The 14,361-nt window shown below is 27.8% G+C and overlaps 1 protein-coding gene across 1 annotated transcript in view; it reads right to left on the reverse strand.

The window, feature by feature from the left end:
- Grip128 (gamma-tubulin complex component 5) overlaps positions 1 to 14,361 on the reverse strand; it is a 108,349-nt gene that overhangs the window by 20,195 nt on the left and 73,793 nt on the right. Inside the window, exons 10-12 of the mRNA XM_075370170.1 lie at positions 12,478 to 12,835; positions 4,622 to 4,856; positions 2,293 to 2,466 (exon numbers count right to left, since the gene is read on the reverse strand). Of these exons, the coding sequence (XP_075226285.1) occupies positions 2,293 to 2,466; positions 4,622 to 4,856; positions 12,478 to 12,835 (767 nt within the window). The remainder of the gene's footprint in view (positions 1 to 2,292; positions 2,467 to 4,621; positions 4,857 to 12,477; positions 12,836 to 14,361) is intronic.

Below are 14,361 nucleotides of genomic sequence, written 5' to 3' on the forward strand. Positions count from 1 at the left end.
AATTTGAATGGGAATATTTGGTCACCACGTTTAATCAATTATAATAAATAATATAAAGGCCTTATGATTTCATTTTAGGCAACATTTTTAAAAAGACATGAAAGAAATACCTTTTATTTAAAAACTTTTTACTTGGTTTAGTAAAGTAGTAAACCTCCAATATAAATTTTCTGAGAATATTTTTTGAGAGTTGTTAAAAATGGACAAGGAATAAGTACTGCAGAGGTGACAAGTTACTCAGCTCTTCGCATATAGGTTAACATTAAAAAAACCTTTCACTCTCGAACAAAAATATGTGTATGGGAGCAGTATGACATCGAATAACAGCACACCCATAAGAGTCCCTAACCGTAAAATTAAAATGTTCTCGTTGTTTAAAAAATCTCTATACTACAACATTTTTCATTACTTCAGTTATAATTAAAAAATCTGATGTAAACACAACATTCTTTCCTTGTACACCTATTAAATTACATATACACATTTTTTGCTGCACTTCATTTAAGCTTATTTCATTTGAACGTGAGATCCTCCAATTCTTTAATAAAGTGGACAGTTATACAATTGCTGAAATAATAGTTTTTATTAATATCAAATATTTATACGATTATTAATTCAACAATCTTACATGAAATATTAGGATAGAGTAATGGTCCCTTTATTATTTATAATACTAGATCACTATTATTCATATCTTTGTGAGTTGCTGATTAACAAAAGTTTCAGATTTCTGGTTTGTCGTATAAATAAATGTTAATAATAATTAAACAGTTCTATTTAGTGAACTCCTCTATACTGGTTACAAATGTTCATTTTAACCTAATGGTGTAAAATATTCAGTTTTTATTATTGGATTTGGTGAAATTTTGAAAGAAAATTCTTTGAAATCAAAAATGAAAAAGAAACAATCATATAGGAAAAATAAACAAAACATGAAGAAATATATCTCAAAAAACAACAAGAAGATGAATGTGAAAAGGAAGAAAATGTTATGAACAAGGGAAGAATACAAAAATTAAGAGATGATAAATATAAAGAGGAAGAAAATGTTAAAACCAAAGAAAGAATAAAAAGATTAAAAGAAGATGATAAATAAAAAGAGAAAGAAAATGAAAACTAGAGAATGTGAACACAAATTAAGATCAGAAGAATTATATCAAACCAAAGAGCAATTAAATGATTGACAACAAAATACAAATAAACGAAATGATAATTAACTGTGACTTAGGAAGTATATTGTCCAACAATATTAGAGGATTAATGAATTAAAAGATAAGAATTTTTTGCAATTTATTAAAGATCGGATACGTATGCATCAGTGTATATGTTGTTCTTATGAGGGTTTATTTTTCAGTTACTCTGCAGTTAACTTTAATGTTAATAAAATTAAACAGAAATTAAACTAGAAAATACAAAAATAATATGATTCTAAATTATAATTATCATTTAATATTAAATAATCAGATTTTCACCAAATCTATTACATATACACATATGTAATAATGCCTATTAAATTACATACACATTTTTAAAAGAACATAAAATTTTATTTCACTAATAACTTATGATTTTTTTTTCATATTGTTATTATTGAATAATTATTTATTGTAAATTTTTTTTACAAACACGAGTTAATAATTACTAAAAAATCAATATATTTAAATAAAAAAAAAACAAAAGTAAAAAAGAAAGGAGACAGTGATTTGAACCAATGTGCCTTCCCCTTGTAGATCCAAATATTTCATTAATTAAAATTTCTTTTGGCTATAACTCTGAAACCAATGAAAATAAATACCACTTATTATATAACATTGAAAACCTGCAGTTAAAAAAGGTCCAAATTCCAAATGTTTTTGGATTTTGGGCTTTTTTGAACACTTTTGGTTCAGTCAATTGCAATCAAAATGAGAGGTACACAACTAGATGTTACAGTAGCCCTAAATCCAAAATTTCAATATCCTATGGCTAATTGTTTTTGAGTTATGCAAAATATGTACATATGTACGTACAGACACCATGCCGAAATTAAACAAAATGGATTCAGGAATGGCCAAAATGGATATTTCTGTTGAAATCTAAAAACTGAAATTTTTCAAAATCACAATACTTCCTTTACTTCGTACAAGGAAGTAAAAAGAAACACGAAGTAAATTAAATTAACAGGATTTCTTTACACAAAATGAAAAGATATTTCAATGGCTGCAATACAAGTCTATTATTATAAGTCTAATTATTTTTTTTGGAAAGGTTTGGCAGATAATTAATTATTTATACTAAAGAGATTTCATTTACCTTGTAATCAATATTGATGAAATCAATAATATTTGAAGAAGCTGTATTTTGATGATCAACAATCTTTACAGAAAATTTATTATCATTAGCTATTTCTTGGGATGCAATACATTCAACACATTCCTCAAGCAAAACATTCATTGAATACTCAGCCCTTTCCAAACTATCTGGCATCTGAAATAAAATAACTTCACTCAATAAATTTAAGATTAAAAAAAAATTAAAATTATTATTTTTTTTAAACTAGAAAACTAGTGCAGTTTTCTTGGTTCAGTGCTTAAAAGCAACTGCATCATTTATTCATACAATGAGTGTACCTGTACCTTGTACCCATGGATTGATAGACCAGTATGTGTTAATAATTAGAACCCAAAAGGAAGATTGTGGCTAACAGTACTCAGGATCTATTAAGAATAGCAATAAATTAATTTTAAAAATGCACTAAAAGATCAAAAAATAATATTATTTAAGTTTTCTTAAAGATTTCAAATATTTTTGAATATATTGGTTTTAAAAAGAGAATTACCATTAACTTATAACCTCTGAATTTGGATCTGACTTTAAAAAAGTTGAAATTTAAAGAAGAATAAAATAGTATAACTTTGTAGCATATTTTTTGTTTACTTAAAATTTTGTGGTTTTTAATTTTTTTTTTTTGTAAAATATGGGAACATCTGGAAGATAAAATTGCCAAAATTTTAAATAAATGTCAAGAAATTTCAAGAAAAAGGATTTTCAAGAAATTAAAACTGTCCAGCAGTAAACAAAAATAGGGAATGAAATACAAATAAATATTTTAGAAACAACTATTACAAAGTGTGAGCAAAGGCTGTGTGGAATGCAGGAATAAGAATTAGTTATTTTACCTCCAGTTTTCAGCTAATTTTCTTGAAATTTCATACAAAAATACTCAAATAATAAAATGATACAGTCTATTTATTGTTCTGTTCTAACAATCAAACACTTAAGTACAAACAAATAAAAAAATATCTTCTGTTTCCATATTTTCATGAATCTTTTTTGTAAAAGCTTCCACTGTAGTTCTCTGGAAGACTACAGTATCACCAGAGGTGATATTTCCTCTGGTGAGTAATCATCTATTTGTCAGTACCAAATCTTTTATTGGTTTTACCTAGGTGCCCAATGGATCCTTGAAAAGAAAATGGGAATTTTCAGTATTATTGCGATCTTGGTATTTTAAAATCTGGTGGGAACACCTTGCCTAAGGGCTTACCCAGGTATACAGTAGCTGTATAAGCGCTCAACCTGAAACCAAGGTAGTTATTAGGTAGACACATTTCTTAAATCTCTCCTAATACAATCCCTCAGCTTTACTTCAAATCCTTAAAAATGGGATGACAACAGAATTAAGATGCAATAAATAGAATACTAATTGTATGAAGGTGAGAAATAACAATGACAAATAAAAGGAAAAAATAACTTACACAAACAAATTTGCATATGATAACTTTCCTGATAATTTAACACTAAACCTTCATAAAAAATGAAGTACCAAAAGGAAAACTAGTACAATGAAATTTTCATTGATGTAAAATGTAAACTGGATGAATGCTCATAAAAATAATGTGCATCAATTTTCTGTACTTCGAAACAGAGTGACTTGTCCAAGAAGTATGTTTTCAAAATAACTTATGAATATATATACTTTTTAATTTAATTACTTTTTGTACACAATACAATTCTTTGTAATTTATTTTAATGAATTAAATAAGATTTCTTACAAAATGATATGGGATTACTGAATTCATTAAAATAAATCTGCATGAATCTCTTTTTATTATAAACCACAAACAAAGTAAAACCCACAATAGGCTTATTTATAACATGGTACTTAATATAATAGTAATTACGATGAAACATGAACATTAAATTAATACAGATAATATAAAATTCATTATTACAATACAATGTGTATTCTAAAATTCAATGATAGTTTTCTTCAATGATAGAAACTGGAAAGAGGAATCCGAAAACAGAATAATAACAGAAAATAAACAGAAAATGCAAGTAAGGTCTAATTTTATCTCAAGATAAATAATATTAAGTGAATATGAGCAAATACTGCTTCTTTAAGATACTACTACAATCCAGGTAAAAATCATTCTTCCTAAATTAAGAACCACTTTCAATAAAAAATAAAATTAAATTTATTAAGGTGTGATCAAGACTGTAAATATCCCTTACAACTTTGTAATTCAGATAAACTAAATAAAAAGAAAATTGCCAAACCTGAACATTACATACAGTTTATCAAAAATACTGAGTCGTGGATGTATAATTGATAAAAAAAATTCTAAAATTTACTTACAGGTTTGAATAATCTGCTGTAGAAACGCTGTATAATGTATGATGCTTCTAATACATAAACATTTCCTAGCAAAGATAAATGTTGCTGCAATTTACATTTTTTCAGAAGGGTTTCTACCATAATTTTGGATGCAATCCTTTGTCTTTCAGCCACAAGTCGCATTACATTCCTTTCTATAAGATGATGCAATGGCAATGTACCCATATTTACAACATAATCTTTTTCAATAATATTCCTAAAAATGAAAATAAGATCTATCTTAAATTACTATACTTAACTGAGCAACTGAACACAGAGATGTTGCTCCTGGGTGTTGCATTAGGTCAGGTAAATATTACATTTGTATAAACTGTTTATAACTTATATAAATTTGAACATATGTGACAAGTAATTTCAATCAAATGAAAGTTTTAAATCAAACATATATGAGAATGCATGTTTTGTTCTAAACGATATCGCTGGCTGATGAAGAAGTGAACACTACAGAATAGTCACAACAGTAAAAAAAGAATAAAACAGAATTTGGGCAAGCGATCTGAAATTTTTTTGTTTACTAAGGAAAATTTTTAAAGTAAACCAACTAACTCATGAGTGTATAGTTGAGTAAGGAAAATTTTATAGTAAACCAATTCTCTCATGGTGGGTGTACAGCTTTTCCTATCACCATCAACACAAGACAGGAAATTACATCACAAAACACTACTCTAAGATCAGATTAAGTTCTTCAGCATTTTGTCTTACTGAAATATTAACATTTACATTAATGAATGAACCATTACTTCAAAATAGATAACCTGATTATTTCAAAATATACAACCATTTTTGAAACTCCAGATGTGATACGAAGGATATTTTCTAATACAAAGTAGTGGACTGTGATGTTTAATATGAAAAACATTCATTTATATATTACATTCAATTTCATGATGCAATTAGGTGAAATAAAAAGAAAACATTTTTAGAAGAATACATTAATTATAAGCAGTTTTTCAAATTCACTTATTAAAAATTACATTTTTTAAATGTTCCTTTTTGACATAGATTGCATTCATTTAGTTATGTCTGAAAATTGTTCACAGCTCTTCATAATAATGTGTAATCAATTTGTCTAATTTTTTCAATTACGTTATTTTTTGAACTAGCAGTGGTATGTAGATTTTTTGTAAAAAAATTAAATTTAGATCCCCCAAAGGAAGCAGTTTGCAGCAGTTAGATCTAGAGATCTAGGTGGCCAATTTATGTCTCTGAAATAGGCAATGACATGTCTAGGAAGCATGTCTCTGAACATTCATTGTCCCTTGAGCAAAAACTGAAGCGGTACCACTCTTTGGAAATTAGTTCACCATGAATCTAACTGTCTCTATCACTGCAAGCATTTCTTAGTATCAGTCAGACAGTACTGTGTGACAATTCTTTGAAAAAGTATGGACCAATAATCCCAAATTCAGATACACCACACTGTAAAATAACTTTGGGACTATGCAGCATTTTGCACACATGCATTGGATTTTCATCACTCCAATAATGGAAATTTTATTTGCTAACACTGCTACTAAGATAAAAATTTACCTTATCTGACATGACTAAACTGTTTAAAATATCAGGATTCATGTTTAGAATTTCATTAACCCAAGTATAGAATTCTAATCATGATTCTTTTATTGGCATCAAAAAGTTATAAACAGGCTGAATTTCGAATGAGTAGAATGTGAGATCACAGTATAGAATACATCAATCACTTTTGTTTAACATGTTTGAAGAAGATTACTATTTTTGAGAATAAGTTGGATTTTGAATAACCACTACCCTAAATCTCTCCACATTTTCTGAGTCTGTACTGTTAGTGAGCTATCAACAAATTGTCAGAAAACATTATCATGTTATTCCATTTTTCAACGCTACTCAAAATAGAATATCAAGAAAGAATTTTTATTTAATTCATTCCAAAATCTTCAATTTGAGTTACTATGTTACTCAAATTATATGTAACATGCAATGCTACAAAATAACAGCTGGCATGTTTGTAGTGTTTGCATTCAATAAGTGCAAATATCTGTTCCCCACTAACCAGTTGTCCATGTTGCATACCATATAGCATATATATACAGTCTGTAGGAGTAAGTGGTAAGTGGTTCTATTTATCAATATATTTCCCTCCCTCTTTAGGGTTGGCTCCTGCTACCCATTAAAAATTATCACATTCCATTGCTGTACCTGTTAACATTATTAATTTTCAGACTTGTCACTTATCATTGAGTTATTCTAACTCGATCACCGTAACCACTCATTAAGATAGTTATTCTTTTGGTTTCACTCAGAAATTTGTAAAGTAAAAAGAGAAAGTTAAACATTACATTAAAGTAAAAATGTAAAATACATTACAACCATAAGAAAATATTAAAACATGATTAAGAATTTCTGTAAAAGTAGACTGTTTCACTTATGGGGATATATTCAAATATTTTTTTGAAAAATATCTAAGAAAAGATATCTGTTCACTTAGTAGACAGCAGTTAAAAATAAATCAGATGAATAATGAATGAATGCAAAGGTTACTGTTACTACCCCTCTCTTAAAATACTGTTATAATAGACAGAATTAATATTAATTTTACATTGTTATCCAGTAAAGGGGAAGCAAATATAGTTTTAAAATGTACTAGGTGCAGTTTGTAAAAGTAAATGTTCTTTATGTTAGCATATTTTTCTCAGATAAACAAAATTAAAGGAAAGTAATAAAAATAGAACTTTCATCTAAAAAAATCAAATACGTTATATTGGAGTTATCACAACATGATGCTTTACAAATTTTTAGAGGGACAAGATACAAGTAGCAATATAATATCTGAGTATCTCATTAAATATTACTTAAAAATGAAGTTTCACAAGAATCTTCTTGACATCTTAAAACCTAACTCACAATTAACACAGTGAACAAAATTTTCAAACATGTTTTAAATACTTCTTATTTTTATAATGAACTTAAACCAAGTTTAAAACTAATTTTTCACCTTATTAAACTGTTCTGATCTAGATGTATGTAACATAAACAGATAAAAAACATACATAATATAAATTTGCAGTTCATGTAATTAAAACAAATCATAAATACCTAAATATGGAAATACCTGGCAAAAAAAAAGTTAAAATTTGGTCTAAAATAAATGATTAGGCTAACAAAATAAATATAAAAATCAGGTATGCATATCTCTCAGAAATATATGGTATTTTGGAATTACACAATAGAAATCAAGCACAGGCTGCTGAGAACCAGTGAGACTCCAAGCCAGACACTTTAAACTAGCCATTATAAGAAGGCAAAATTAGGATATTTTTGTTCTTAAATCTACATTTATTTGCTTCCTGTAAATTTAATAGTAACTTTATTTGTTTTGTTATGTGCTTTTAGTGTAAATGCATTTTCTTAATAATGCAGAACAAAATATAAAATAACACATGGAAATAAGGAAGAAATTTGTTGATTCAATTATAACTTTCCCATCTAGATAGCTCTAGAAGAAAAGTATAGTAATTAGTCCAATTTGGGCATATGTGGTTTTCACCAGATCTTGATGTTCTGACACCTAAGGAACCCAAAAACTAAACTGGATGGAAATTTTCTGAATGTTAATGTTTGTATGTACATCAGTGTTAGCCTCTACATCACCTCCTATCTCCAGAACTACTGGACCGATTTTTTACTAAACTTGGTCAGATTACTTCAATATATGGGGCATTGATGCCAATAAATCTCCAACTAAAAGATCAAGGGGGCAAGAATGCAGAACAAGGTCACCCTAGTATCTCAAGATTTCATTTAATTAAGGTTTCTTAGGTACATTTGTTAATTAAAAATAGCAATATTTGCAAAAAAACTTTTTTTCAAAATCACACCCCTACCCCAAAGAATTCTCTAAACTACTGCTATATTATGACGTCACAGGTGAGCAGTAGAATAAAATAAATTAATAATATTTAAAATGTAAAAAACTAACTTCGTCTGGCTGGGTCTTGAACTTGATCGCCCAATTGACTCTATAACTGTTGCATTAAGCCTCGCAGCTACACCAGTCTGGCAATGGCACAAGTGAAATTTTTTCTATGGCACTAACAAAACATTAGTTTTGTTAGTGCCGACTGTTAATGCTATAACCGCTACACCTGTGCGAATTAAATACGGTATGCGCACGCACTTTAGTTAGAATCATTGAATTAAATAATTTAAAAAAATTATATTTAAATAAATTATAAATATTTTAAATTACATTACGAGTGAAAGCTGTACATAAACAATCCACAGTTGTAAGCCTTTTTTGTACTGATCATCTGTAGTTATATTTTTTAAGAAAATTTATTTCAGTTTTGATTTTCAGAACATTTTTATTGAAGCTGGAATGATTTTAATTACTAATCCGACTAAACAAATTCTACATATTCCAGTGATGAATGATTTAAACATACCAAAAAAAGGTGTAAATGAATTATCTTAAAGAAGAAAAAATATTATGTAATTGAGAAAGTCGTAATGATGAAAAAATGTGATTTAAATTGTTGAACTAATTGATTGAAATAGCAATGAAGTGTCTTTCATAATTCCGTTTTAAACCTTAATTCTGTTTTAAACAAAGTTTTTTGTGTTTTCTTTTTAGAACATTTCCACCAATAATTTTTATCGAAAGCATCATAAACAAATTAAAATTGTTTATACAAGAATGTGCATTTTGAAAAAATAATTTTTCTTTCCTTTGGATTCTTATCACAAATTAACTGCTTAAAAAACATGATCACATACCACTATTTGTAGTAGTGTGGTAAAATTTTTAATAACAAGAGACCTACTTATAAAATGAAATAACGAACCTAAAACAAAGTGAAAAATCATGATAATATTTAAGCAGTGTTATTAAAAAATAACTAACTTTTGACTCTAGCGCCTTCACCTGTTTTCATCATTATATTAACTATTTTTTCTCCCCCCCCCCCAGGATAGGCCTTCAAGGACCACGCAAATATCATTTCATGTAGTTTCTTTATTTTTCTTCATTCTTTCGGACAGTTTAGCTCTTCTTTCTTCAGTCCATTCTCCTGAACTTGTGTTTCTGAAATCTTGTGTTTTTTTAAGGCACAAGATGATGTGAGGATCTGATGAGATAATTTTTTGAAGGGAGTATTTCATTTATATTCATAAAATCAATGCTTAATAAAATAATTGTGTAAATTTATCTGTTGTACACTGGATAATTTCTTAGGTTTATTTTTTCTAATATATTAATACTTTTTAATTCAACTGTGTTAATAAGAAGACAAATTAAGGAATTAATTAGCATTTGTGTTTTATTTATATAAATTGATATTATTGCTATGCTTAACTAAAATGATGTTTTTTTATTACAATTTTAAACTTTTAAAATAAGTCATCAAACCAATTATAAAATAAAAAGAAGCTACCATAATTTAATAAAATAATTCTTAATTAAGAAAGAAAAATTATTTAAAAAAATAAAGCTTGAACAAATTCATGAAGTTGGACATTCATCAGTACTTAAAATTACAAATTCAATAATTCATTAGCAACATAATACATGAAATATTACTAAAATTAATTATTGATCATATAATTTGGGCTAAGAAATCAGGCTTTGCTGTTTCTTGGTCTTCTTATTTCTTCCACCTATATTTTCAACATTTTGTATTATTTTTTTGAGAAATTTCTTCTTATTCAGTTGTTTCTTATAAAAGCACACATCAAGAACTTCATCTGCAGAAATAATTTTGGCTTAGTAGTACTGATAAGTCCACCACTAACTCAGCTCCTATGAAATCTTACAAACCAATCTTTAAATTCAATTAAAATTTCCAACCATTCAGAGATTGGATTTACAAAAAGATTCTTGCTATAGTTAAAACCAGTCAAAATGTTTTCCCTTTTACCTCATCAAAGTTCTACATAATTTCCTTGTGGAAACTGCTAGTTAAAATCAAGACCAGACATTAGCAAATAAATATAAATATCTAAAAGCCTGCACAGGATAGAAAATTGTTCCAAGGCACTGTTTTATAATTATCTTCCTATAAAAAGAAAGCCTAGAATTCTATTTTGTTTATATATGACCATCCATTTCTGTATATCACTGAATTTTAATGAACTTTGATAAATTATCAGACCAGTTTGTACATTTCCTTTTAAAGATATACTCCTGGATTGTGGAAAATAATGCTTATTTTTTAATCCAATGTAACTAAAACACTGTGCTTTTAATTCATTAGAAAACCATTTTTATGTTCATTGAGAAACATTGTTTTAAAATAGATTCCATTGTATTTTTATCATAATGTAAAATTACTATACTGAGGAAAATTTTACAATACTAAGGAACATTAATGACGCTCCCAGCAGGTCTGCCCATGAAAAAACTTTTACTATTTTTTTTTTATTTTCCACTTTTTAAAATAGTTAATAGTTTTAAGATGCTGTTGAAGGCAAAACCGGTGATGAAATTATAAATGAGGGATTTGCAACACAATTTACAACATTTCATGATACAGCTAATAATTCTAATTTTAAATTTAAATCACAACTGCAAAACATATTCAAACTGTTTTAGAATTAAATTCATTCTACAAAAATCAACTCACCATTTATAAAAGAAGCTATTGTTGGAGAACCTCTCATGAATAACTTCTCAAAACTTTAACAGAGCTGAACCTACTAAACCAATTTGTGCTGCTGATGTTATAATAATGTGCTATGGATGCTGTACATCTACTGAGCACTCATTATTTTATTTTGAGCGAGATAAATTTTTCACAACTTTTATTACCCTACAGCAACGATACCCTTAGGACACTGCATGGTCATGGCAACTAGTAATATAATAAAAACAAACAATTTATTCAGCAACCATTTTTAGCATAATGAATGAATGGATGGTCAAATCAGTCCTAATTACTCCCAACAATAAGGTTCCTTTATCATACAACAACCTACAAGGCAGTAAAATCAAACTATGTTTAAAGATAGTAAAAAATTAGCAAAAAATTGCCAATAACAAAGTCTGAAAATAAACAAAACTAAAATGTTAGTAAATAGTTTAGGAATTTCATTCAGCAGAAAATAATTAGTCACTAAAATTATTTTTCTTCTACTCACTGCTTTTGTATTCCATATGTATTCAGTATTTTCATAGAGACCTGCACTTCATGAAAAATTACTTACAAAGTTTAATTACAAATATAAAAACTAAAGAGATGTATTTTTACCATCTTGGTACCATTCTGTGGCTATTACTATTCTGATAGTAAATAATTAAACTGTTCTTTTTAATACCAAAAGACTAATTCACATTTTTAAACACGTAAAATGAAATTTAATAACAATACATAAAGGACAATAATAAATTAATATCAATTTAAAAAAAGTGCATAAAGTGATGAATTTGATTTACATTACTGCAGCACATATCTTAAAACACATACTCAACGCTGCCTAAAACAAGTTTCATATTTTAACAACAGATTTTAACAGCATCAGAATAGCTTACATTACAATAGTGACCGAGATGATATATACATCTCTAAATAGTTTTAATTGCGTTTTTAATTAAATGTTATAAATAATGTTTTGAAAAAGCAAAGATCACTGAAAAAATAATTAAAGCAGTATGTGATAAATCCTAATTTAAATAAACAAACCTGAAAGCATAATAAATAATAATAAAAGCATAAAAAACAATTATTTTAAAAATTATACTAAATATGATAAATGGATCATGATGTAAAAAGATTTAACTTAGATCTGAAAATAAATTACAAATTACTATAACTTAGAGGAAACAAAATAAATAAAAAAATCCAGACCTAAATTCATCTTTTCTTTTGTGTAATACAGAAGGTCGCTTTTCAAATTCAGTACACTTTCTGAATGACATGGCCAACCATGGTGAGCTAAATAAGTGTTTTGTAGTAAGCTCATACCATGCAGAGTCAAATTCCTTGGCCTGTAGACTTAGGGAGGGTAAAGACTGAGGCTGAGGATGAGATTCAGATTTATTTTGCTTCTCACTACTAGACTTGAGTAACTCATCACAATTACTTCCAATATCATATTCATTTACCTCAGAACTATCACATGTGGTAAAATCTTCATTCAATTTGAATGATGTGTATTCATATAAATCATATCCAAGATGCTCAAGAAATTCATTGTACAAACAACCTGGAACATATCAAAGTTTATTTTTTCAACAATATGAATAGTTCAGTTTAATGTAGGCATATGTTTGTACTTCTAATTAAGCTAGATGCCACACAATTTTGAAACCATAATAGAATTAATTTAATAATTATTATAAGCAAATAAAAAAAATTGATTTTACATATTAAAATCATCCATGTTTTTTTTGAGTGATTGTGCAGATTCTTCATTGAGTGTAATGTTGTTGTTAATAGTACCCACTTTGTAGTTAACAGCAACAACTTTTAGTGTATGGTTGAGCAGCATAGTTAACCAGAAAATCAAACAGTATAGTAACTGAATAATATATTTGAATCAAATACAGCATTTTGTTCTTGGTCAAACAGTACACCGTTGTGTATATTCATTTACTCACATCTAAAGCATTTGTAAATATTAAACTGTTCAAGCATGTTGCTTTTATAAGTTGTAGTTTTGTGTGGATTCAGCTTCTATGAAGAGTTTTGCAGGGATCAATTTTGCTGTGCTTGTATGTGCTCTTTGAATCTGCGTATACATGTGCATCCATTTTGTCCAATTTATTATTACATATTGTCACAATTTTATATTCCTAGGTCACAAAAGTCCATGGTATTATCTGCAAAATTCAGTAAAGATAACACTATTTTTTTTTATAAAGGCAACAAAAGTCGATGTCATATGCTCTCATTTTCATCAACAAATTACACTCATAGTTATAGTTCACTATAGAATATAGGCATATTCTACCTTACTTTCTAGACCTCTCTGAATCCAAAGTAAATAAAAAAATAATAATATACAATAACTGACACGTTTATTCAAAATGTGTCAATCACTTTGTCAAAAGTGACAAATTTGTTAGCTATCAATTCAAAGACCTCAAAAAATGAAATGACTACTGATACAATGAAACAACCAACAGCAAAGAAAGATGTAGTATGTTTTTTAAAATACTTTTTTTTTGTCTACAGTCATTTAACTGGTTTGATGCAGCTCTCCAAGATTCCCTATCTAGTGCTAGTCGTTTCATTTCAGTATACCCTCTACATCCTACATCCCTAACAATTTGTTTTACATATTCCAAACGTGGCCTGCCTACACAATTTTTCCCTTATACCTGTCCTTCCAATATTAAAGCGACTATTCCAGGATGCCTTAGTATGTGGCCTATAAGTCTGTCTCCTTTTAACTATATTTTTCCAAATGCTTCTTTCTTCATCTATTTGCGGCAATACCTCTTCATTTGTTACTTTATCCACCCATCTGATTTTGAACATTCTGCTATTGCACCACATTTCAAAAGCTTCTAATCTTTTCTTCTCAGATACTCCGATTGTCCAAGTTTCACTTCCATATAAAGCGACACTCCAAACATACACTTTCAAAAATCTTTTCCTGACATTTAAATTAATTTTTGATGTAAACAAATTATATTTCTGACTGAAGGCTCATTTCGCTTGTGCTATTCGGCATTTTATATCGCTCCTGCTTCGTCCATCTTTAGTAATTCTACTTCCCAAATAACA

This window comes from Lycorma delicatula, chromosome 1 (assembly GCF_047948215.1).
Source record: "Lycorma delicatula isolate Av1 chromosome 1, ASM4794821v1, whole genome shotgun sequence".
Classification (NCBI taxonomy): Eukaryota; Metazoa; Arthropoda; class Insecta; order Hemiptera; family Fulgoridae; genus Lycorma; species Lycorma delicatula.